This window comes from Ambystoma mexicanum, chromosome 8 (assembly GCF_040938575.1).
Source record: "Ambystoma mexicanum isolate Mex_15411 chromosome 8, UKY_AmexF1_1, whole genome shotgun sequence".
In the NCBI taxonomy this organism is placed as follows: Eukaryota; Metazoa; Chordata; class Amphibia; order Caudata; family Ambystomatidae; genus Ambystoma; species Ambystoma mexicanum.
Window position 1 is genome coordinate 415927332 of NC_090929.1, and position 25008 is coordinate 415952339.

General features: G+C 44.8%; 1 protein-coding gene across 3 annotated transcripts in view; it reads right to left on the reverse strand.

The window, feature by feature from the left end:
• Positions 1-25008, reverse strand: part of DISP3 (dispatched RND transporter family member 3) — a 355755-nt gene that overhangs the window by 156923 nt on the left and 173824 nt on the right. For 2 of the 3 annotated variants that reach the window (XM_069609930.1, XM_069609929.1), the window contains exon 10: positions 20785-20949. In XM_069609930.1, coding sequence (XP_069466031.1) covers positions 20785-20949 — 165 coding nt within the window. The remainder of the gene's footprint in view (positions 1-20784; positions 20950-25008) is intronic. The other variant, XM_069609931.1, reaches the window with a different exon arrangement.

Consider the following 25008-nt stretch of genomic DNA (forward strand, 5'->3'; position numbering starts at 1 on the left):
TAGGTATGGCTTCTTACTGTAGGTTGTGGATCCCAAATTTTTCACTAGTGATCAAACCGATGTTGGCGTTGACGCAGAAGGGCATTTCTTCGCCATTGGCATGGAACGCGGAACACCAGCAATCGTTTGACTTGCTTAAGACTGCATTATGCTCTTCACCAGTTTTGGGCACACCAAACTATGAAAAGGCCTTTGTGTTGTTTGTGCAGGAATGTGATGGATGTGCTTTGGCTGTATTAATGCAGGAACATGGAGGGAAGAATAGGCTGTGTGGTTACTTTTCTTCCGCCCTTGATCCTGTAGCATGCGCTTTGCCAAGATGTTTGCGAGCTGCTGCTGCTGCGTCTGTAAAACAGAGTGAGGGAATGGTCCTAGGCCATGATCTAACCCTGATGGTGCCTCACCCTGTACATGTTCTACTGAATCGAAATCAAACGCAACACCTCACTTCTGCACGGTTGAAAAGATATGAATTGATCTTGTTTGCTCCTCACATTCAAATTAAGAGGTGTTGTGTTCTTAATCCGGCTGAACTCTTACCTTTCCCGCAAGATATTACTTGCGGTCATGAAGTGCCACATGATTGTTTGTACATGACCGAACAAGAGACAAAGGGTAGAATTGATTTGAAAGATACTCCTTTGGATAACCCGCAAGGAGAGCTGTTTTGTGATGGCTCCTGCTTCAAACTTCCGGATGGTACATCCACAGCTGCTTATCACTACATTAAGCACGGTTGTGGAAACTAAGAGAATCACGCATAATTCTGCTCAGGCTGCAGAGATTATAGCATTAACCTGAGCTTGTGAACTTTCCGAAGGGCTTGCAGTAAATATATATACTGATAGTCAGTATGCCTTTGGGGTGGTTCACAACTTTGGAAGACTTTGGTCGGAGAGAGGGTTCCTAACTTCACATGGCACCAAAATCCAACATGGCTCCCTAATAGTACAACTACTCTCAGCGCTTGCGCTCCCTACTCAGTTAGCAGTTATGAAATGTGCAGCACATCGAAAGATTACAGATGATATAGGGAAAGGGAATGCTTTTGCTGATCAGATAGCTAGACAAACTGCTACCGATCTCCATACTGAGATGTATGTTTCAAGGAAGACTGTAAATGGCTATGCAATGGATGAGGGTGTTGGGTTTGTACGGGATATCCAAGCTGATGCCACGTTAGAAGAATCCAAAAGGTGGGCTGAAGGCTTGGGGAAACTTGATGATGACGGGTGTTGGGTAGATATGGCGGAAGGGAAATGGCTACTCCCTGACGCGTATATAATGATGATGGTCATCATGGCCCATGGTCCTACGCATGTATGTGCCCAGAAGATGACAAAAATGTTAGAGAAAGTTTGGGTGAATGAAAAAATTTAAAAAATTGGCCAGCGCTACGTCCAGGATTGCATGATTTGCCTACAACACAATGTGGGAAAGGGGACAGTAACTCCAAGGGGAAGTTTTGGACCACCCTCTGTCCCCTTCGAAGTGATCCACTATGACTTTATTGAAATGGAACGCTGTGATAATAAAAAATATGTGCTGGTGGTTATCTGCGCTTTTAGTAAATGGGTTGAGGCTTTCCCTGTTAATAACTGCTGCAAAATCATGTTAAGGGAGGCTTTCCCTGTTAATGACTACTGAAAAATCATGTTAAGGGAATACTTCCCGCGGTTCGGGCTACCAAGAGTTATCTCGTCGGACAATGGTCCACATTTTGTCGCTGCTGTAATTCTGCAGATATGTACGGCATTACGAATTGACAAACGGTTCCATTCGGCCAGACATGCTCAGAGTGCCGGACTAGTAGAAAGACACAACGGTATCATTAAGAACAAGCTCGCTAAGATGTGTACCGGCACCAAACTAAAATGGCCGGACGCCTTACCGATCGTGTTGTTATCCATGCGTACAACCCCTCAAACTAAGACTGGGCTCTCTCCATTTGAGGTGGTAATGGGGAGACCTGCCAATATTTGGAACCTTCCTAAATGCAATTCATTGAGAAATGTTGAAAATGTATTACTTTCAGATTATTGTAGAAAGTTGACTAAAAACCTGTATTTGATTTATCAGCAGGTACGAGAAGCTTTACCTGTGCGATACGAGGGTCCAGGCCACACTGTACGGCCTGGAAGCTGGGTGCTCGTCAAGGTATTTGACCGCTCCTCTTGCCTTGCGCCTCGCTGGCGTGGGCCGTTCCTAGTCCTGTTGGTCACCCAGACAGCGGTGCGGGTCGCTGGGAGAAAGAATTGGATCCACGGGTTCCACGTCAAGAAACTTCCTCACCTTTTGCCACACGTTACAGAAGAAACAGAACCCCTCGCTAATACTGCAACCAATGATCCAAAAGCAGTAAGTAGCATGGAGAGTGTGTCGGAGAATCTCTCTGAGCCCGTGAGGCCTGGGGAAGCTGCCATTTTGTCTCCACACTCTCCAAAAGTTTTGCATCTGGAAACTGCGATTTCAAATTCGGCATCTTCACTTATTTCCGACACGTTGCTTCCAACAGGAAGTGACGACATATTGTTTCCGGAACAATCAGTACCGAGAAAAGTAAGGTACAATCTGCGTCCAAGAAGATAGACTTACGGCACAGTTTTGCTGTGCATCTGATAGACTTACGGAACGGTTCGGCTGTACATTTGAAGAAGAAAAGGATCATCGAGGGCTTGTTTTTGCCCAAATTTGAGAAAGGGAATTATGTTGTCTAGGGTTGTGGAAGGACTAAGAAGTCGCTCGACCAGGAGGTCGCCAGCAACGAACATTTGGGTATCCGTTTGAAGACTACAATGCCTGCTACCCCTACCGCTCGTATGGGACTTGTAAATAAGGGGGTGACCAACCGGGACGATGGACAAAATGCCTGGGACCCGAAAATGTATTGCTGTATTTTATAATGATATTTGGGTTTTTAATAGTCGCTGCCTTAGGATTGTGGTACCTTGAGGAAACTCATTCTTTAGAACTTTTGTTACCTACTGAAAGTACACCTATTGTTCCTACTCCCTTTGTACATTTGCATACTCTATCCCCTAGGGATTCTCAGCATAGACAAAGGTACCACAATAACACTCTACTGCTTATCATGAATGCTACGCATGCCATTTTTAATAAGTCTAACTGTTGGGTCTGCTCACATTTACCGCAACACGGGGATAAGGGGCTAGGTTGGTATATTCATCCTTTACCTTTGACAACTGCTTGCTATGCTTCTCTTAGAGCACTGCTCTTTGGCCAGTGGAATGATAGCATCTCAGGGAACTTTGATGGCACCAATTTGAATAGTTTTGATAAACGTGTTTTAACTCCCCTGGGATGCTCGCTTTTCGCAAACAGGAGTAAACCGAATGTTGTTTCTATTAGGCCTTCTGATAAACTGTCTCGTCCTTTCCAATCTTTGATTTCCCTTAAAATTGCTCCAATAGGCAATGAGGATGCCATGCCTCCTTCTTACACTGTTAATCATAGCCCCGATTCAGTTTCCTTTTGCATACAGAGGAATCAAACTCAGTCAATGGGAAATTTTCTAGGTTGTGCCAACTTTGCAAATTTGACTGGGGAAAACAGACCTTTGTATGTAGGCGAACCTGTCTACTTTGTCTGTGGTAATGTAGCATTCCCATGGTTGCCCAGGGATTGGCAGGGAACCTGTTATTTAGGGATCCTGTTACCTGGGGTGCTTATAGCTAGTACAAGAGAAGTTTCAAAGGCTCGTCCACGGCGGGACGAGAATGGTGACACCCCAGCACAAATCTTGGGAGATATAGCAAAATCAGTTGTGCCATTTTGGGGGCAGATAGCGAATTCGGAAGACATTAGAAAGCTAGCGAGAGTACTGGAGAGAACCATCAACCAGACCATGGACATACTCTATAATATGACGTTAGAACAAAAGGCGATAAAACTAGTAGCACTTCAAAACCGAATGGCATTAGATGTCATTCTGGCTGAGCGTGGTGGAGTGTGTAAATTAGTGGGGTCCGCTTGCTGTGTTTTCGTACCAGATTCCTCCCCAACTATTTTCAAGGCAATACAGAATCTGCACGTCCTTAGTTCCGAAGTGCATGTTCCCGAGGGAAACTGGGATCTTAGCGCTTGGTTCTGGGACTTCTTGCGATCTTGGGGTTGGAAGGTACTTTCGGTCTTGCTGATTATTTTGGGAATCCTGTTGTTTCTTTGTTGCTGTAGTCAGTGTCTACCTGGTATGTGTTTGATGCTAGGGGGATGTTGCGCACAAGCAATAGGTTTGATAGGACATAAAGTGTATGCCCCACACAAAACATCCAAAGAATATGTGTTGAAAGAAATTTTAACAAATGACCTAATGGCAATAGATATTTCTGACAGTGATTCAGGGTGCATGGACGATGATGCTGTAGTGATACACGAAATTGCAACCTTGCCAATCAGGGCTTTAGATGACAGCATTAGCCGCTGAAAGCCAATAGTGTATTCAAAGTATGTGCTAAAAATGCTGACAGTAGTCTGTTGTAGCACTTCCATTATGCAGTAGTGAGCTACAAGGAATATGACAGGCAGGGAGGGCCCCCAGCTATGTAGCTAATAGGTTTTTGGAGTGTTTGGAACATCATGGCACCTATATAGCGCTTAGATAGCCAGTCTTAAGCGCTATAAACACTAAGCTATGAGTGCATGCCTTTTAGAGCTTGCAGATGGGGTTAATACATCCCTGCTTCCCTTAGAATATTCAGCCTCACTAACGTTAGCCCTGGCTCCAAGCTAATCTTCCTTTTCTCTGGGAAGGTACTGATAAGACATTCCTCAGCCAGCGCAGATGGGAACAAGGGAGGGGGTAGGAGCGAGCAGGGAGCATCTCAGAGAGAGCTGGGTTTTTTCCATGAGCCAGTTGCACAGGGAAAGTTCTGGAACTGTGCGTCATGGTGACTGACAGCAAGAAGTTATAAAATATCCATGCACACATGGATCAGGGGGAGATCGCCTGTGGACTTGATTCGTGCAGAAACAGGTGCCCGGCATTGGCTCATACGGTGTCCTTCAGCATTGTCCTCTGAGCGGGGCTTGTTTACAGCTAGCTTATGAGGGCCCAAGGTCTCCCCAGTGCTGATTAAAGGGACGTAAGACTGTGTTTCTCTATGTTTCTCTATATTTCTCTATGTTTCTCTATGTTTATCTAAGTTCCATGTTTCACTATATTTTGCATTGCTCTAAGTGTTATGCTTTGTAATATTCTGTAACTTGAATCCCAAATGTATATGAAATTCACTGCTTAGAATAAATATGCTAATAACACTTTGAGGGTGTCATTTGTCACTTGCATGAGATCACTGCTCAGCACAATAGAACCTGTATTTTGGGCTGAATTGGGTATTTTTGCTCTCAAAGGGCTGGCCCCGAGGAAGATTTTGCCCAATATCAAGACATTTGGTGGCAGCTTTGTGGGATTGTGAAGAGCAGTGCCATGCTGACATGACAAATGGTGTGAGAGAACACAGTGTAGAGTGGGGAGCAGGCTGTCGCATTTCCTTGATGGTCTCACTGCAGCTCTGAGACTTCAAAAGGCAGCAATGTTGTGTCGGCTTGCCGTGGCCGATAGCTTGTGTGGTTAAGACTCCCTTCATGGGATTGGTGCCAGGGAGTACAAGGCAATAAACGAGCGGGAAATGGCTTTGTTTAAAGCACTCCGATGAATGGTTAAGAAAGATGTATGCTCAATTAGAAAAAGAATTTTATCATGTGGTTTCCCAAGTTTAAAGTTGTAATTTGGAATGCATAATGAGACGGAGTTCTCATCTCTATTCTGTCATGAGGGCAGGAAAAAAAAAATAATTGCAAGAATTTGACATGCAAATTGTGAATAGTAATTTAACCATTGACTCAGCCCCAGTGTGCTAGCGAGTGGGGGCTGTAATGTTCGGAGGCGAAGGTTCGTCTTTTTTGATGTATGCTTTTGAAGGGTTGGCATTCCTGAATAATGAGGAAGGGGAATGAGCCATGCTTAGGAGAATGAGTAACATCTGTGCTGAGAGCCTAAAGAGTTTTTTCTTTCTTTTGGCAACTGTAAAATTCCATGTGCTAATGGTGGCAAATTCTGTTTAAAGGAAACACACTAAAATGGTTATATTGCATTTTAGGCTGTGCCATGCTTATATTGGGTGAGAGACTCACTTAAAAGGAAAGTGAGTGAATGTTATTTGGATTTTTCGATTTTTGTGTACTGATTTGAAATTGCAGAACCAGCTTGCAATGGTTGGGGGGAAAAACAATTTATATTTTTCTAAATTGCCCCTGGAGTATTTTTTGATCCCATGCTATGCCATGGATTTGTGCTGTTGCCTTATAAAAGTGATGTATGCTTTGAAAATAGTGACCTGTTGACTGTGATACATGGGGAAAAATGTTGTTGACACATTAAACAGCCCACAAGCAATAGAGTGTGGGTTGTTCTTGCAGGAAAAAAAACGTGCAGGGAGCTGCACTAAATATGGCATTTTTATTTTTTAAATGCACTGAACTGAGTGGTTATAGTTTGGCAATGGTACAACAGAATGAAACATCTGTGTGTGATAAGATAGCACAAAGATTTAATGGGTTGTGAGTTCTCTTGAAAGATCGCACATTACAAGAAAAAAAAGACGCTTTGACATTTTGCAAAATTACATGGAGTAGAAAAATGACAAGAAAAGTGCCGCTTTTGAAAACAAGAGTCTTGCTGTGTGTGCAGAGCTTGTGCCTTGAAGCTGTCTTGGGCGAGGTGCGTGAAGGCAAACAAAAGCAGAAACAGTACAAGAAAGAGTTAATCTGGATGAATTGTCTGAAACGAGTGAAGCCGCCACAGTATAAGAGTTATAGGCAAAAGAGATAAGCTGCGTGCTAATGGCGCTGCCAGGTGCACACGAAAGATAAACATGCCTGCATTCCTGAGGAAGGGGGAGCAAAAACAGAGAGCTGTTCAAAAAGTAAAGAATTTGCCTAGTAAACTGTGGTACGGAGCAAAGGCTTCATGCAGGATGGCAGACGGGCACATCACATCTGAACATTTACCTATGCATCTGTGAATGGGCCAAGAAAAGACAGCTGCCCATTCCAACAGACATTACTGTGCAAGCTGCATTCCAATGCTCCATGTGATGTGAACTGAAGTAAAGCGCTGTGCACTGGAGAAGAAACCTCTAGGCGCTTTGAGAAGAGAAAATACACATCTGGCAAACTGCAAGCTACATTGCCAGGGATGGAGTAACTGACAAAGACATTATGGCCTTCCAGATGGAAGCAAAACTGACAAAAGTGCTTAGCCGTTTTGCAAGAGACAACATGCAGAGCGGGGCTTTGAAGTACAACATGAACACTGCACATTAGCCATGATCCAGAAGCCACACGGCTTAGTGCAAGAATGAATGATTTGTTGAAGCAACAAAAGAAACTGACTCAGACTATCGCACTCAAAGGAGTGGTTCAAAAACAGCAAACGCCCTTTGAAAAAATGACAAGTGAAAAAACCAGAGACTTGAAAAGACACTGGAAGCAAGTTGGCGCCTGGCATTGGTGATCGCTTTGGTGAAAAAGAAAAGCATTGTGCGACCTGGGTACTTACTATATGGCTTTGTAAAAGCACAGATCAGTCTGAGGTACCATTGACCAGCTATGATTGCATTGCACAAATGAGTTTGTGATTAGGCAGTTACACCCCGTATGGTTGAGTGTAAATAAGCCCCCAGAAACATGCAGAAAGGTGATAAATAATTGCAGTAGCAATGACAAAGTGTGTAGTTACCTGATGAGACTTTTTGAAGATGGGGGTGGTATTATGGGAAGGGGTGGATAACGCTGATATTGAAGTTTTGATGACATCCTAACATTTCTGTTTGTATTTTGCCTAGGCAAAGCACGACAAGACATTTCATAATATAGGAAAATAATATGCAGTTTGTGGGTGACACTGATCAAAGAAGGGTCAGACGCATTCTCAGAGAAAGCGAGCCACTGCGACATGCTATTTCAACTTTAACGTGCCCTGCACCGCACTCAATGCTGTAACCTGCGAATAGTGTCCAACAGAGTAATAACTTTTGCTGAACTGGCACGGTGCAGACTTGGCTAATTATCAAGTATTTGATGCTACACATTTAAATGACATGTTTTGCCCTTTCTTGTTTAAAGGACTATGGACAATGAATTGTGGACTGTAACATCAGGCACCACATACAGCTGTGTGACACAGCAATTGAATGCTAACACATTGAAAAATGGTTTTTAAATGCACTGTTGAGATGAATCTGAAAAAACCAAATGGTTTTACTCTTCCAACTGAATGGCTTTAACCAGAGATGTTTTGTTTTTTGAAAAAAAAAAATATTCTACATTGCACGTAGGCAGGAGAATGATTTATGAACTGTTGGGGCAGCAGAATTATGCAAGCAGGAGCGTAATTTATTTTGAGATAAGATGGGTGCGCACATCAAAGTCACCTGTGCGTAGGTTAAGATTCTTAATTGAAGTAATGCTGCCAAGTGTATGAGCTATAATTTGAAATGGTAATCTTTGAAACACTGGATACTTTTACAGCCAGCTTAAGGCAGGTAAATGAAACCATGACTGACTTGATGTTTGATTTTATGACACAGAGTGTGACACGGTTTTTTGTTAAACCAACCAGTTTCATGTTTTTGTGGGGACAGCTGTCTCCAGCACACTAATGCAAAGAGTCACCTTTTGATTGTAAACATTTGGAATAATTCTTTGGAAAAGCGCTACAAATGAGTATCCACATGGAATTGCTAGTGTACTGGCCTGGCACATTGTCAGGCATCTTTTGTCACTGAATGGATACCATTTGTTTAATTTGTCTAATGTGATGTTTTTCTGACCAAGAACTGCAGCGAGTGTTCTCGCCAAGATTTAATGAACTATAACTTGACTAAATGAATTTTTTCCATGGTGTGATGAAACAGCCACTGCCGGATAGTAGTATGGTGTTTGTGGCTAAAGTTAATATTGTATATGGTAGATATCCCACTTGAAGAAGGGTATTCTCCAAGTCACAGAAGGTAGACACTGTGAACCTGTTAGATTTTCCAGTAGTAAGACAACATGTAAATTGTAGACTGGTAATGCACACCTTCATTATTACAGTGCTACACTTAGACATAGATTTATCATGAGGCAATGTTTCCTTAGTACTACCAAGCTGCTACTAATGGAGTCCATTTCTATGGCCCATCACTAGAGTGCGTGTAGCTAGGGAGCTAGATTCATTAATTGCAGGAGTTTTATATGCTTGTGACATAGAAACTGTGCACTATAAGCTAGCCACTATGGGTTCTGATGCCAGCTCTGCTATAGAACTTCTGGCCTAGTGGGGCCCATTGATATGCCCAGCACTGCTACAAGTATTGACAGCCAATTGAAGATAACAGAATTTTAGACATGAAGACATTTTTGTCTGCCATAGGGCAGGTCAACAAGACTGCTAAATACACACAATGCATTGTATGGCAAACATTGTTAAATCAGCAGGTGTTGGCTTTTTACTGGGTGGGGGCGACCATCCTCCACACACTGGCACGCAGAGCTACAGTTACCAGCATACATATGGATTGAATTGCTTGCTTTTGATTGCATGAATAACACATGCCATGCTTTGATGTAAATTAGTAGAATTGTTTTTATTTAGACAACCTGGTGCCCATGGGTTCACCTTGTTCACGAAATTAGATGGTTTCTGGTTGGGTTCCACCTACCTGGGGGAAGTGTCTAGTCACACAGCCCATAGTCACGCTTGAATGCCCTGGGATCAGGGGGAGGGTAGGCCCTTAGGGTGAAAGGCTGCCAGGTTTTAGAATTGGTAACCATACATAAATGCAATAGTGCATTGTAGATTAGACTACACTGGATTGCCTTGACATTTTAACTGCATGCTGCTTTTTAACTGACAATCAGTTATACAAAATTGATTTAGGTATTTTTGTGTAGGCCAGGTTTTGGCTAGAGTAAATGTCCATGTTCACTTGGCGTAGGTATTTTTGTGTAGGCCAGGTTCTGGCAAGGGTATATGTCACTGTTCACTTTGTGTACATTTTTGTTTAGGTAGTGTTTTACCTTGCATGCCACGCTAACTAACCGCTAGAAGATAGTTTGCTTAAACCTCTTGCAAAGCCCCAAGGTCTTTATCGCTGCACTAAATACTATATTGATAGGTATTAGTCAGCATTTTGTCGCACACACGTTGAATAGGGGTGGAATGTAGTGATACACGAAATTGCAACCTTGCCAATCAGGGCTTTAGATGACAGCATTAGCCGCTGAAAGCCAATAGTGTATTCAAAGTATGTGCTAAAAATGCTGACAGTAGTCTGTTGTAGCACTTCCATTATGCAGTAGTGAGCTACAAGGAATATGACAGGCAGGGAGGGCCCCCAGCTATGTAGCTAATAGGTTTTTGGAGTGTTTGGAACATCATGGCACCTATATAGCGCTTAGATAGCCAGTCTTAAGCGCTATAAACACTAAGCTATGAGTGCATGCCTTTTAGAGCTTGCAGATGGGGTTAATACATCCCTGCTTCCCTTAGAATATTCAGCCTCACTAACGTTAGCCCTGGCTCCAAGCTAATCTTCCTTTTCTCTGGGAAGGTACTGATAAGACATTCCTCAGCCAGCGCAGATGGGAACAAGGGAGGGGGTAGGAGCGAGCAGGGAGCATCTCAGAGAGAGCTGGGTTTTTTCCATGAGCCAGTTGCACAGGGAAAGTTCTGGAACTGTGCGTCATGGTGACTGACAGCAAGAAGTTATAAAATATCCATGCACACATGGATCAGGGGGAGATCGCCTGTGGACTTGATTCGTGCAGAAACAGGTGCCCGGCATTGGCTCATACGGTGTCCTTCAGCATTGTCCTCTGAGCGGGGCTTGTTTACAGCTAGCTTATGAGGGCCCAAGGTCTCCCCAGTGCTGATTAAAGGGACGTAAGACTGTGTTTCTCTATGTTTCTCTATATTTCTCTATGTTTCTCTATGTTTATCTAAGTTCCATGTTTCACTATATTTTGCATTGCTCTAAGTGTTATGCTTTGTAATATTCTGTAACTTGAATCCCAAATGTATATGAAATTCACTGCTTAGAATAAATATGCTAATAACACTTTGAGGGTGTCATTTGTCACTTGCATGAGATCACTGCTCAGCACAATAGAACCTGTATTTTGGGCTGAATTGGGTATTTTTGCTCTCAAAGGGCTGGCCCCGAGGAAGATTTTGCCCAATATCAAGACAGATGCATGGAGTTATTTGCAAGGAGATCCAAAGTAGTTTTAGCACTTGGCATAGGCCAAAAGGAGGGTTTGTCAAAAAGGAAATTATATCGTGCCTCCTATTGCAATAAATATATGTATATTGGCCTACGCCAAGCTGCCCGAAAGTCGCTTGCAAAAGAATCCGTGTTGCAAGGTCCTGACCTTAAAATCAATGTAAGCCGCCATATAGGTTCATCCGCCATTTTAGGATTCACTTTGTAAAAGTCACCCTGTGAGTTAAAATGGTGGACGATGTCATTCCAAAATACAACATGGCCGTCTTGACTTCTGTACATAGCTAATATGTAACTTGCCTGCAGGCCACTTGTTGAGATCATGAACTGAGACCTTGTCGTTCGTCGACTTGTGTGTAAGGGATTACTCGTGTAAAGAAACTAAGCCACGAGTATACTATAAAAACAATGTATTCAAATACTGAACATAGAACACTTGTTTTACCGCATTGTATTTATGTTTAAGAAGACTAGCATGGAAAATCCAAGATCACACAGTTATTGCATAGGCTTGTTGATACATGTATTAAAGGCAAACCAGTTATATGCGGTTGTTTGTGACTTGGCACGAACCCTAGATTGGTGATGTATTATGTGGAATATTAACCAGAAATGGGGCTGGACATCGTGCCCACAAAGTGTATAAAAAGCGAATGCATTCTAATGTACAGCGTCTCTCACTGAACACATTGCACCACGCTGCAGTTCGTTGTGTTGTACTGAGGGCCGATAGCTATCCGATTTTGCTCTGTTTTTGTAACTGGATTCAGTATAAAATAAAGTACTTTGTATATTCCTTTGTAACCCATGTTCGGTGTATTTCCTTTTGGGGTACTCAGCCTCGATATTTTGATTTTGTTTTCACACCTGATGAGCCCAGCTGCCCCACATGCTTCAAGAAGCAACATGTTCAACCCAAGCCAATGCAGCAGCAGCACTACTACACATTGTATAATGCCTTGTTCAGATTACCAATGAAATGTATTCATGTAACCCGTATAGAACACATCATAGATGACACCTTTTGGGCTTATAACGTGATCTTTCTGTAATGTTGGTAAAGCGCTCTCGGAGTAGCAGAGTCTTCTGCATGCCCCACTCTATCTTTATATAAAGAATATCTTTTACTCACTTGCAATCTCTCCTGGTCTCATTCCCTACTAGGGTGAGTCCATCAGTGTCTATTTCTTTGAGATATTTTTATTGTGTGGGGAATCACCACTTTCAATTCTTCGCCCCTGCATCTTCCCCTGCTCGTGGGCGTGGGCCCTCTAGGTTGGGCCTCTCCTGCGTCCCTCTCCTGCCGTTGTCCACTGTCATGGCTTGGGTCTCAGTCAGCTCTCCTGCTGGGGGAGGGGATCTCCTAGACTGCTCTGAGCTTCCTCCAGTTGCAGAAGTCGATCCCCTACTGGACTGATGTGAGGTAATTTTCCACCCCCCCCATTCAAATACTAGTCCAAAGGCGAATGTCCATTTATGCCAAATGCCTTTGCGGGCCCATATGCCACCATTTTATCAGTGTGCTGCCTGCCAGGTCCTGGTATAGCAATGTTATGGTGTCTTGATATCTCACCGGCTCTTTTGCCCTTAATGCCCTTAGCACCACCTCCTTTTGTGCGTACTGGGAAAAAGATGCCAGCACATCTCTCTGCCTTCCTCCTGCAGCCCTTTGCACTCTTCCCATCCTATGGGTTCCGTCCAGTTACATTTCCTCTGGGGTTGTGTCCCCTAAAATGTCAGCAAAATCTTCCTAACCTCTCCACGCAGGTCTTTGTCCACCACAGATTACAGTATGTTGATCCTCCTCGATCTGTTCTTCTTGTCCTCCATCTGGACTTCCAAGATTTTTGTGGCCATCTTGAGGCGTTCTATGGCCTCACCTTGTGCTTTGGTGTCCTTATCCACCTCCTGTAGACCCCTTTCGAGGACGTCCAACCTCTCCCCCAGTTCTGACAATGACGTGTTGAGGTCCGTCCTCATCAACTGGAATTGTTCCAGGAAAGTCTTTGTAAGGGATGTATGTAGGTTCATGCAATCGTCATGAAGGTCTAGGTGGGAGAAGGACTCTTCCCCCACGGCTCCCGTTGGTTCTTTATTTGCTTCCATGACTCTGTTCACTTTTGCAGGCCCTTGTGCCTCCCCCGCAGTAACCCATGGGGTGGGGAGGATGCCCCCCGTGTCAAACGGGGCCTGCTTCGCAGTCCTCCCTTTGGGCTTCGACATCCACTCTGTACCTGCCCAAGGCACTCAGGGTACCATCCATAGAGGGGTGCAGCCTGTGCTACTGAGGTTCTTCCCTCCAACGCTGCCTGCTCTTCCCTCCACCTTTCTTCTTTCTGTTGGCTGGTGCACTGCTACAGCATATGCCCACAGGGGAACGTCTCTGATGGTCCTTAAAGGTGTGCCCCAGAGCTGGCCTCCTAAATGCTGTGCGCGTTCCCGGTTGCCTCTGCCTCCTCCCACTCCCAGTCTGGCCTTTACCCTGATTCCTCCCTTCAGCCCAGCTTGTGCAGACGGGGCGCCCTCCCAATGTCTGCTTGGAGGCCCTCCAACATTGACCCCCCAAAGCGCTCTGACCTTGTGTGCAGCCTATGCCCCCCAACATTAGGGGGGCTTCCAGAGTCATTGCCACCTTTTACCAGGGGTGGGGCCTGCATTGCTGTCTGCCTGCTGGTGAGTTATGACCCCTTTGCCCGGTCCGAGCCTTCCCGCTGGTTCTCCTCACTGGGTGGCCTGCTTAGACATGCCCCAGCTCTGGCTCCTCTGTGAAGGCGCTCCGCCTACCACTGCCTGTCCACTGGTGTCATTGTGGGTCTTGTGGAGCACCAGTCCTTTCCTCCCCTGCTGGGGCAGCCTCCAGTCTAGCCCGGACCTGCTCCACTTGCTCTGCCCCACTGCCTCGGTGCCTGCTCAGAGCCCACTCCGAGCTCGCTGCCAACGCTCGGTCCCGTCCCCTGCAGTTGGGTCGGCACTTCTGCTTCACTTTTCCCGAGGGGTGGCCCCTGCTGCTTGGGCTTATTTCCTGAGGATGCTCGCAGCCGGGCTTTCCAGACTTTCCCGCCAAGCTGCTGCTCCTTCTCCGCTGAAACGGTGGACGGCCATAGTCGTTCACACCCGCTCCACCCACTGTATTTAACATCTTTACCATTCCTCCTTTTGAGCTGTTGGATGCAGAGGGCATAGTGTACCACTCTCAGGCAACCACAGTCTTGACACTGTTACAATCAATGCCATTTACACCCTTATCCACATGTGGATGATTGACAATGGGCTGGCACTTAATAATACCAAAACGGAGATCATGATCACCGGCACAGTACATAAGCTGCATAAGCTGGACACTGCCTGTCACTCCTTTTATATCGCAGAGTGCACTCTGGCTACCCTACCAAAAGTCAAGACTCTTCGAGTAGTTCTTGATCAAGAGCTCAGCATGAAGGCTCACATCAATAGCCTGATTTCAAGCACTTCTTACTATAGCAAGCAATACCTTTTCTGGACTTCCCTAGTTGCGCCAATCTAGCTTGTGCCATTATTGGAGCACACCTTGATTACGGCTCTAGCCTTTTGCAGGTTATTCAAAGGGGTGAAATAAACAGACTTTAGGTCATGCAAAATAATGCTGTTTGTGTGGCATTGGAGTTACGGAAATCCGATCATATAACGCCAGGAGATCCCTACATTGGCTGACTACTGGCAGACGCATCACATTTCAGACTTTGTGCATTACCCGTACCTGTCTTCATGTGAAATACCCAGTTTATCTATCCACAAGGTTGACTTAGCTTGCTAACAGGGGAACTCTTAGGTCAAATAATGTGTGTTTTCTCCTTACCTCAAAGTCCACCTGTGTCGGAAGGATCTTTTACCCCTGCACCTCGAAGTTTGTGGGATACCCTGCCACCTGGCCCAAGGGCTTCCTCCTCTCTAGCGGCTTTCAAACACAACCTAAAAACCAGTCTTTTTGTCATACTGTCTCTGACCTTGAATATCAGAACCGAATACCAGATCGACTCTCCCTATCAGAACCGAATACCAGATCGACACTCCCTGCTTGATGTACTCGTTTGTCTGTCTTAGTTTTCAGTGCTTCTATGCCTATGGGCCAAATAAATAAAATCGTTAACAGTGCTGATTTTACTTTGCTTTCGAAGAAGGTTACGTGAAATTTAGTTGCCTTTTCTGAGAATATTCGGACCTTACTTCACAGTAGTAAATAGTTCACTTCCCTTCCGTGGCTTTGCAGTGGCTTTGCCTTCTCAAGACAATAGAAGGAAGTGTTCAAGCTTACAGTTGATCTCAGCCAAGCCTAGCAGGCTGTGAGTCCTCACCCTCTCTTGCTCCTTCGAGTGGTGGTATTCACAGCTTCTGTTTTTCTTCTCCCAATATATGCTCAATTGATTTTCTTTAGATTTCTTCCATACTCACCCTATACAGTTCCTGATGAGCTCCTCTGTGTTTAATTGGAGACATCTTAATTTGATGAGGCTTCTTGTCTGCATACTAATACCCATTGTCTGTATAATTCTCTACGCATGTCTATAGGTTGGCGAGTGGGCATTCACACAGCCCCATACACACAGATATGCTCACCCTGAGATCTAAACCAATGATCTGTTTCTGCTGTGAGCACCAAGATGATGTATAATTTTGCATACTGGTCATGTATTGGTTGGTAGGGGCTGCTGAAATGTCGCATTACAGTGTGCACAAACACTAATACAATACAAAAAAAACACAATTGTTGACTCTGCAGTCTGTTCCTTTACAAGGTTTTCCAGATCTAGATCCCAGGCACATTCCTGTCATCTCGACCCATACGGACAATGCACCCTCAGTGTAATGGTGACATGTCTGCAGAACGTATTCAAAGACAATGCATATCTCCAAACACCTGGCCAATCCCCACTCAAGATGGCCCGGAGAGGGGGACGGGGCTGCCTCAGCAGCTCTCATTCTACTTTTAACCATTAATAACAGCAGCAACCCCCGCCCCTTTAAGATGTTTGTGTTTTCTCCCAAGTCGCACTGCTGTCAGCAATGACTGGGATGGCCCTAGCAAACGTTCCCCTGACAACACAACTCTCGCCCACAGAAAGACATAGATATAGATTAAGACAAAAAGGGATAGACAGAGACAGACAAAGAGGGGATTCGAGGTGAAACAGACACAGAGATAGGGAAAGAGAGAAAGATAGATCTACATGACACGCCACATACAGATAGCTATCTTTACTTTGGTTCTAGAGTTCCCATTAAAGAAAACTGTGGGATTTAACAAACAGTGCTTGTTATTGACAATGACAGGAGAAAGCCTACTAAAACATTAGAAGTGTATTTTATTAATTTGCTGCTGTAATATTTTGCAGAGCCTTCCCTAATATTATTGTAGACAGGCAGATGTACACATCATGTATAGAGCCCACCCCCTCACCTCCGTCATATTGGAAGAACAGCAAGAGAACACTGTGCATGACACCTGGTATTGTCCCAATACCACATCAAAGGTATGAGACGCGTCATGCACTCAGACAACCATACCAAATGTACCCTCAAACTGATGCGGTAGACATGAGTCTGCAGACACTGCTGTATACAGAAGAACTATAAGTAAAGTCTGACAGATGTGAAGTGACGTCATGAAGAAAGAAGATATGTGGACACACTGAACTTGATGCATGAATATCTGAAGAACAAATATTTAATTAAAGTAACTAAGTAAACACATATTTCAATATGAAGAAATCCATATACACTAAGAAGATAAGTAACAAGAGATATAATTGATATATATACGCAGAAATGCAAGACAGTTAAGAAAACATAGATGCTTGCTGAAGTAGTCAGTAGAACACGAGTAAATCAGCCATGTTGAGAAAATGGACGTCGGCATCATATAACAGTAAATGAGAATCCTCGAGATGGGAAACCAAGGCTGCAGTGCTGTCAGGCACTGAAATACAGATTCATGCAAAAACAAAGTGTATTCGCTTGTCACAGGATCTAGGATGCCAGAGCAAGAAGCAACTGCAAGGCACGAAAGGAGGCAAAGAGGATTAGCCATGTATGTAGGACATATTTCTCTTATATTAAGTATTGTACAATCAAAGATGTAGAAACTGCATGCAAGAAGGAACAACCAAGTCTCCAGAGGCCAAGAGGAGTAATAGCACCTAATATAATTGAATCAAATAGCACTAAATAAAAGGACAGCATGGACAAAATCATGGTCTCCTCACATGTGGTGTGAGACCAGAAGACAAGACTTATTCATAAAACTCTGCACAAAGATAGCAATGTACCATCACTCCCTTTAAAGGTCCAGGGAAGAGAACATGCAGCAAGGTTAACTACAAATAAGAAGCATTGGCTTAGGGCCCAACTGATGAGAGATGGTAGGCTAATTAGCTAAGAAAGACAGTTGTCTGACGTTGTTCCCTTGCACCTGGGTTTCAGTTGTTTACGTGCTGCTGTCGAGCCGAATATCCAAGGTTGGTTATAGAGTGCCAACCAATCATGAGGGCTAAATAATGATGGACCATATATTGTTGCAGAAGCCTATCTGCTGCTTGTATTGCATTATAGTCTGTATTTTACGTAGTTACAGGTGGGTCAAGGCGTGCCTACCAGATAAGGGGCATCCAATGATAATACTAACACTTATATAAACTATAGGTATATATGTTTCCCTTAACCAATCCCTCCACCCATTAGGTTTTAATGTTTGCCACGTAGGATGACATCATAGCTGACGAATGTTAAGGTATATAGCCTCTCGCGTAACTGAAATGCATTTGAGAGTGTGTGAGCTACAATCTGTTTGTTCGCTAGGTTTCCCTACTTTATTGAAATGAGAATAAAGTAGTATTTTGTCATATTCTCTGAGTCTGTGCTGTTATTTGGGCCTGAGATCATTTATTGTGGTAATCCCATTCGGCACTTGGAACACTCCACATGCTACTGCACAATCTATTCTGACAACCCTACTTGTGTCCATGTTAGCCTTAGCCCTTTTGCCTTATTTCTAGATTGTGGGCTTACTTGATCTTCTGTCAACATTCTAGTCATTTGCCTACCTGCACTTATTGTGGATTTCTTAATTTCCTCTTTTTCTCAGGCCCTTTGTTTGATTCGCACCAGCCCTCGTCATCTTCAGTTTTGAAAACATCACTAGACATCAGGGAAAGTGTTCACATCGCCATTATTGTGGGAGTCAGGGTCGGATTGGCCCCTCAGCCTTTCGCCCCGTGGCCAGGCCGAAATCGTCCCTGGGTACTGGGGGCCGGTTTCTGGAAATGCCTGGGCAGGTTTGGAAGAAAATAATTTTTTTTAAAAAAAATCTTTTCTTTTTTCAAATTTTTATTTTTTTATTTTTCAAAAAGCCTCTCATCCTTCTTAGGTCGATACATGAGTACCAACACAGGTTGGGTGATTTTGTATGCATATTTGTTCTATAAAAAAGAGCTTAAGCATAAGTGCTATAAAATAACATTATCATTTGGCCTTGCACGTCTGCTTGCATTCACAGTAATTTAGTGTACTTGAGGAAAATGCTGTGTGATGCCACTTCCTGTTTTGTCAAGGCGTGAAAGGTCGTGTTTTATCACTTCCCAGGATGCCACTTTGGAGTGAGGTCAAATGACCACTTCCGGTAATGCCATCAGAGGTCAAGGGTCATGAGGCGAGGGGTGGGCCACTTTTATTTGGGTGACCGTGCCTATTTCTTGTCCCAGTCCGACCCTGGTGGGAGTAGACATGTATTTGGGGGAGTTTCAATTAGCTATGGGGTTGCCAAGCAACCAGCTATGCATGTGCTTTGGCTGGATCAGCTGGTTATGGAGGGATTATTTGAGGTGATGACTTAGAGCAGGAGGAACTTTTCTCTTGTGTGCTGTTGGGTATTTGGTGTGTTTTTGTCATTTTCTACTTTCTTTTTTTGTTCATCACAGCCGTTCTCGTGACACCAGAGTCGCATTTTCCTCTGTGACGTAAATGGCCTAGATGGGACCTGTTACATTTGCACTTAGGTGCAAACAACAGGTTCCCTCGGGGCAATTTTCGTCATTTGCACTGGAAAGTGCAAAACAAAGCTCTGAATACACATGCACACCTTTGTATATGCGGTGTGTATTGCAGTTACAGTTAAGACTGCCTGAATTTAACATAGAGTAAACGCCTGCAGAGAAAAAACACAGATATCTTGAAGGGGCGCAGGGTTGCCACTTTAATTCATGGTGAAAAGTAGAATGAGGGCTGTGGGCACCCTGAGGTGGGGAGCCGTCAGGTCTTTGGAAAAAAGCATTGCCATTGTGTGTGTCTTTAGCCGGAATGTCGCCATCACGCTGGGGATGCATTGCCCATATGGGGGTCGGGGGATAGGGATGTGGTTAGGCTCTACAGGGGTTGGCAGGTTTCTGCCAGGCTTTGTAGGAGACCAGAGGGCCAAGCTGCAGGTTCTGCAATTGTGTTTGTTATTTTAATTTTTTTATTTTGTGTTAGTTATTAATGTTTGCACAGACGGTAACAAATGTGCAGGTTCATCAGCACAACACACCAATCAATAGCCAGTATGCATGGCAGCATTCACAATGGAAACCTATTGCATCTGCGTGCGCTTTGCTGGTGTGAATAGCAGGCGGATTCCATAAGAATCTATTGGGTTTACTAGCATGAAAATGTCAGGCTGGTCTAAAACCAAGTGGTTTTTTGAGACGGAGGGAAAACGGGGAGGCAGAAATGTAACTCCTGTTTCACCCCTCCCAAGCCTTCACAACTCCCAAAAATGCTCTGGAGCATAAATAAAGATGTCAAAACAGGCATAACACCTTAACACCTGTCTTTAGCACCCTTATTTAGATGCTGGTGATTTGGAATATGATCACCCTTGTGTTTTACTTTGCCTCAAAAACCCACCTCAGAGAACACAGTCAATCCATCTCAGAGGACACTGTACAACTAAGCGAGCGAGCACACTATACAGGGCACAATGCACCCGCTTGAGAGGGCAAGATTAATCTTTCTAAGAGGGCACTATCTAGCAACATTTTAGTGTTCACTATGGTGATCTCAGAGGGGCCGCTCATTTCATAAGGCAAATAGTAACAAAAGGACAATAATCTAAGGGAGCATGAGGTACAACATCAAAATATACAACATGCCAACTTTAGAGGAGAAGAAAAGAATCTAAGATGGCACAATATATCAACTTTGAAGGCACAAGAGACCTACTTAAATTGGTACAATTTATCTAAAGGGAGCACAATATAACAACCGAAAAAGACAACGGAAACTGAGAGAGCTCCTTGCGAGGCAACAGACTCCTTGCACCCACTGCAGATCTGCAGGCACTCTGCACACACTAAAAAGCCACAGCAGGCTCTGTTCAGAGAGGAGAGGGGTCACCGAGCACTGAGGGCACTGGCTACTGGCATGTTTGACATTTGTTGAACTTTTAAGATGGAAGAACACATGGTGTGAACTGTTTGGCGCGCCTTACCCATGACAGCCCATCGTCCTTTCACCGTAGACCACAAGACCCAGTAATGCAGAAGATCTCGCAGCTGTACGATGACTTGATCCCTGTGGCTGCTGCTCTCCATTGGCTGTGGGATGCTCTCTGGGAACACGGAGATCAGTGGCACATCCCCCACCTCCAGGGCTGCTGTGTAAAGATGTGCAGTTGAGAATCAGTGCTCTGTACAAGAAGCAAAAGACGTGAAGCCGACAGGTGGACACGTTGCCTTTCCCAGGGATTGAGGACACCCCTATCCGCACATGCAGGCAGAACTATAGTGTGGCTCAGTTGTAGCCAATATCGTGGTGTAACCTCATATCAGTTCATAAAAACAAAAGTGTGATTGGCACATGTGTACAAAGCCTCAGAGTGTAGCACAGAACCTGTACATACACTCTCAAAGTTTAGCTTGGTACAAGGTCACAAAACCTACAGTCTAGCCTGGAATAGGTGCACACAATCTGGCAGTGTACCTTTGCACATGTACACAAATTCTCACAAGTGGCCTGGCATAAGTATAGAAAACCTGTAACTCCATTTCTCCAGCGTTGGTATCTTTCATGGATTCACATGCTGTGACTATTCCCCGTCGTCAGGCTGGGAATCCCTGGTTACTTTGATTTAGTAATTTTCGTATGGAAAAACGTGACACCTTGAGTGTCCCATCGACGTCGTTGTAGGTGCTTTTGGTCCCCACCAATAGGAGGTTGAGTGCATAGCTCCACCCCCAGCAGCTTCCGCTCAGATTTTAACCACTCCAGCTGGAGAATAACCCCTGTACAGGATGTTTTGCCTGGAGGAGGGAGGCTGAAGGGCACATGTGAATCCATGAAAGACATCAACTCTGGAGAAATGGAGTTACAGGTAAGAAACTACTCACTTCTCCAGAATTGGATCTTTCATGGATTCACATGCTGTGAATAGATTTTATAGCAGTATACATGTTAGGAGGAGATAAACCAGGCAAACAAGGATAGAAACTTTTGCATTTTTCTGCACTCATGCGAGAAGTAAACATACCTAAGTACATGAAAATACCCAGGAAGCTGCAGGGTTTATCTTACTGGAACCGCTGTTGGAGGACTGTGCGTTCCATCTGCATGTCTTCAGCGAGGCATTGCCCATGTTGCCGCCTGGCAAATGTCTTTGATGGGCACTCCCATCCAGAGAGCCGCTGAGGCAGCTGTGGCCCTTGTATAATGTGCTCTAGCCGCAGTTTGCAGATGCCTTTTGGCCTTTGTGTGGCAGAAGGGAATCGCTGAGGACATCCACCTTGCAATGCCTTGTTTTGTGATGGCCTTTCCCTTGTTTGAGGGGCCAAAGGCGACAAAGAGCTGTTTTGTTGTTCTAAATGATTTTGTCCGGTCCAGATAATATTTGAACACCCTTTTCAAGTCCTGAGAGAGTAGGGCTCTCTCCGCTGGGGTAGTGGCATTTTAAAAGAATGTAGGCAGAGTTATGGATGCATTTTTGTGAAATTCATATGGCACTTTTGGGATGAAGTGAGGATTGATGGAAAGGATTACCTTGTCCTTTGCGCATTTTGAGATACAGTGGGTCCACCACTAAAGCCTGTACTTCTGTAACTCGTCTAGAGGACGTAACAGCAATTAAGAATGCCACTTTCCAGGTAACAAATTTGATGTGTGCTGTTGATAGAGGTTCGAAAGGAGTTTTCATGAGACCGGCCAGGATGAGATTCAAGCTCCATAATGGTGGAATCCTTTTCTTTGGAGAAAAAGTGCGAGAGTCCTTTTAGGAAGTGTTTCACTAGCCTCTTGTTGTAGAGAGGCGATAACCCTCTTTTCCTTGTAAATCTAGAGATGGCAGCCAAGTGCACCTTTATAGAGGAGATCGCTAGGCCTTCTTTTTGCCAATTTGAGAAGGTAGGGAAGTACCTGTTGAGGTTTTATGGCCAGTGGTTGAAGGTTGGGCTGTTGCACACACCATGTACAGAAACTTTCCCATTTGTGGTTGTAGGAGATGTTAGTGGACGGAGCCCTAGCTGCAGCTAGAATGCGATGGCAGTCTTGCAGGATATTTAAGTGGCCAAATTCAGCGTTATTAGGAGCCACGCTGTTAATTTGCGGGAGCCCGGGTCGTGATGTAGAATCACCCCGTCGTTCTGCGATGGGAGATTGGAGTGAGATCCTAGATGAATTGGATTGTCTGCCGTCAGTTGATGGAGGTCCAGGAACCAGGTTTGACTGGGGCAGTACGGTGCTGCCAGAATTATTTTGCAGTGATATTTGCGTATCCTTTGGATTGTTTTCCTGATGAGTGGGAATAGAGGGAACGCATATGTGAACATGCCAGTCCATGGGAACGAGAATTCGTTCCCTTGAGAGTCGGGATGTGGGATCCTGCTCACAAATTTCTTGCACAATTTGTTGCTCTGAGTGTGAGTGGCGAAGAGGTCCAGAGGAGGATGACCCCATGTTGAGAAGATTTTAGATACTTGGTTGTTGTGTAGTTGCCATTCGTGGGACTGCAACAAATCCCTCCTGGGGGTGTCTGCTTGTTTGTTGTGTATTCCCAGGAGGTGGAAGACTTGCAACAGAATATTGTTGTGAAGTGAGCAGTGCCAAATGGTCTGCGCCTCTTGAGACAGGGGGCCTCACTATAAGTTTGCCGGTCTTGGAACTACGGTACCGGTAATCTTGCCGGTACCGTAGTTCCCGGACCAGCAAACTACGAGTTGTGCTTGCGGGTGCCTTTCTGCCCACCAGGTCGTACCTGGCAGACAGAGTGGTACCCGCGAGGACAGCATGTCGGATGCACCGGCACCATTTTAAACGGTGCCGGTGCATCCGACCTCCCCATTCCCATGCATCCCTATGAGGCCGAATGGGAATGGGGAGCATCTTTTTTCCAGCACCTGCAAATCGGCAATTACTGGGTCCGGCAGGGCCGTAATGACCCGGTAATAGCCCATTCGTGGGTGCCGGAAAAAAATGACACCGGCCGCAGCCGTGCCTGTATTACACTACCACCAATGTCATAATGAGGCCCAGGGTGTTTGACCACGTTCCGCCTTGTTTGCACAGATAAAACATTGTAGTTGTGCTATCTGTGAGGACTCGCACAACTAAATTCCTGATCAGTGGGAGGGAAGACTTTATCGCCCAATGAACTGCCCGCAGCTCCAACACCTTTATGTGGAGGAGGGATCTTTCGGGGGTCCACAGGTCTTTGACTTGGTGCTTGTCTAGGTGAGCTCCCCACCCCGCTAGGGAAATGCCGGTCACGATCGTGAGATGGTAATTGGGTTCTACAAGGGGCATCCCCTTTGCGATGTTGTAAGGGACTGGCCAGCATTTTAGTTTGTTTGAGAGAGTCCGAGTGATGGTAATTCTGTTTGAGCAGGACCCGTGTGTTTGGGACCATCTGGTAGCTAGAAATCTTTGTACTGGTCGCATTTTTAGCCTGCAGTTGGGTATTAGTGGAATGCAGGACGACATGGTCCCTAGTGGAGCCATGTATTTGCAGACCATGATTAGCTTGTTTGGAGGGAAGAAATTTGTCAGGGTTATGAATTTTTTCACTCTGTCTGATGAGGGCTTGACAAGGCTTTGGTCCGTGAGAAATTGAGCACTCAGGAACACCAAACATCTTGAAGGAACTGTGCAAGATTTGGTATAATTTATTGCAAATCCCAATTGTTGGAGAAGAGCTTCTTTTTGTCTCAGAGAAACCGTGGTTTGCTGATATGTTGGCCTCGAACCAACCAGTCATCTAGGTATGGGTAGACGTCGTGGCCCTGTTTTCAGAGACAAGCTGCCATTGGTGCTAGGCATTTTGTGAACATCCTGGGGGCTGATTTGAGGCTGAATGGAAGTACATGAATCTGGTAATGGCTTTCGCCGACCTTGAATCTGAGAAATTTACGGTGTCTTGTATGTATCGAGATGTGGAAGTACGCATCTTTGATGTCTAACGCCGCCAGATATTCGTGGGGTTTTACGGCCTTTATGACGTCTTGAAGTGTCACCATCTTGAACTTTTGCATTTTTATGTTTTTGTTTAGATTTTGCAAGTCCAGGATTGGACACCACTTCCTGTCTGGTTTCTTGATGATGAAGTACCTGGAGTATACTCATTTTACCTTTCCCGAATGGGGAACTCTTTTGATTGCCTGCTTCTTTAACATTTGACGCACTTCCTGATGTAGAATTAGAAGGTGCGGGTGTGATACCTTTATTGGAG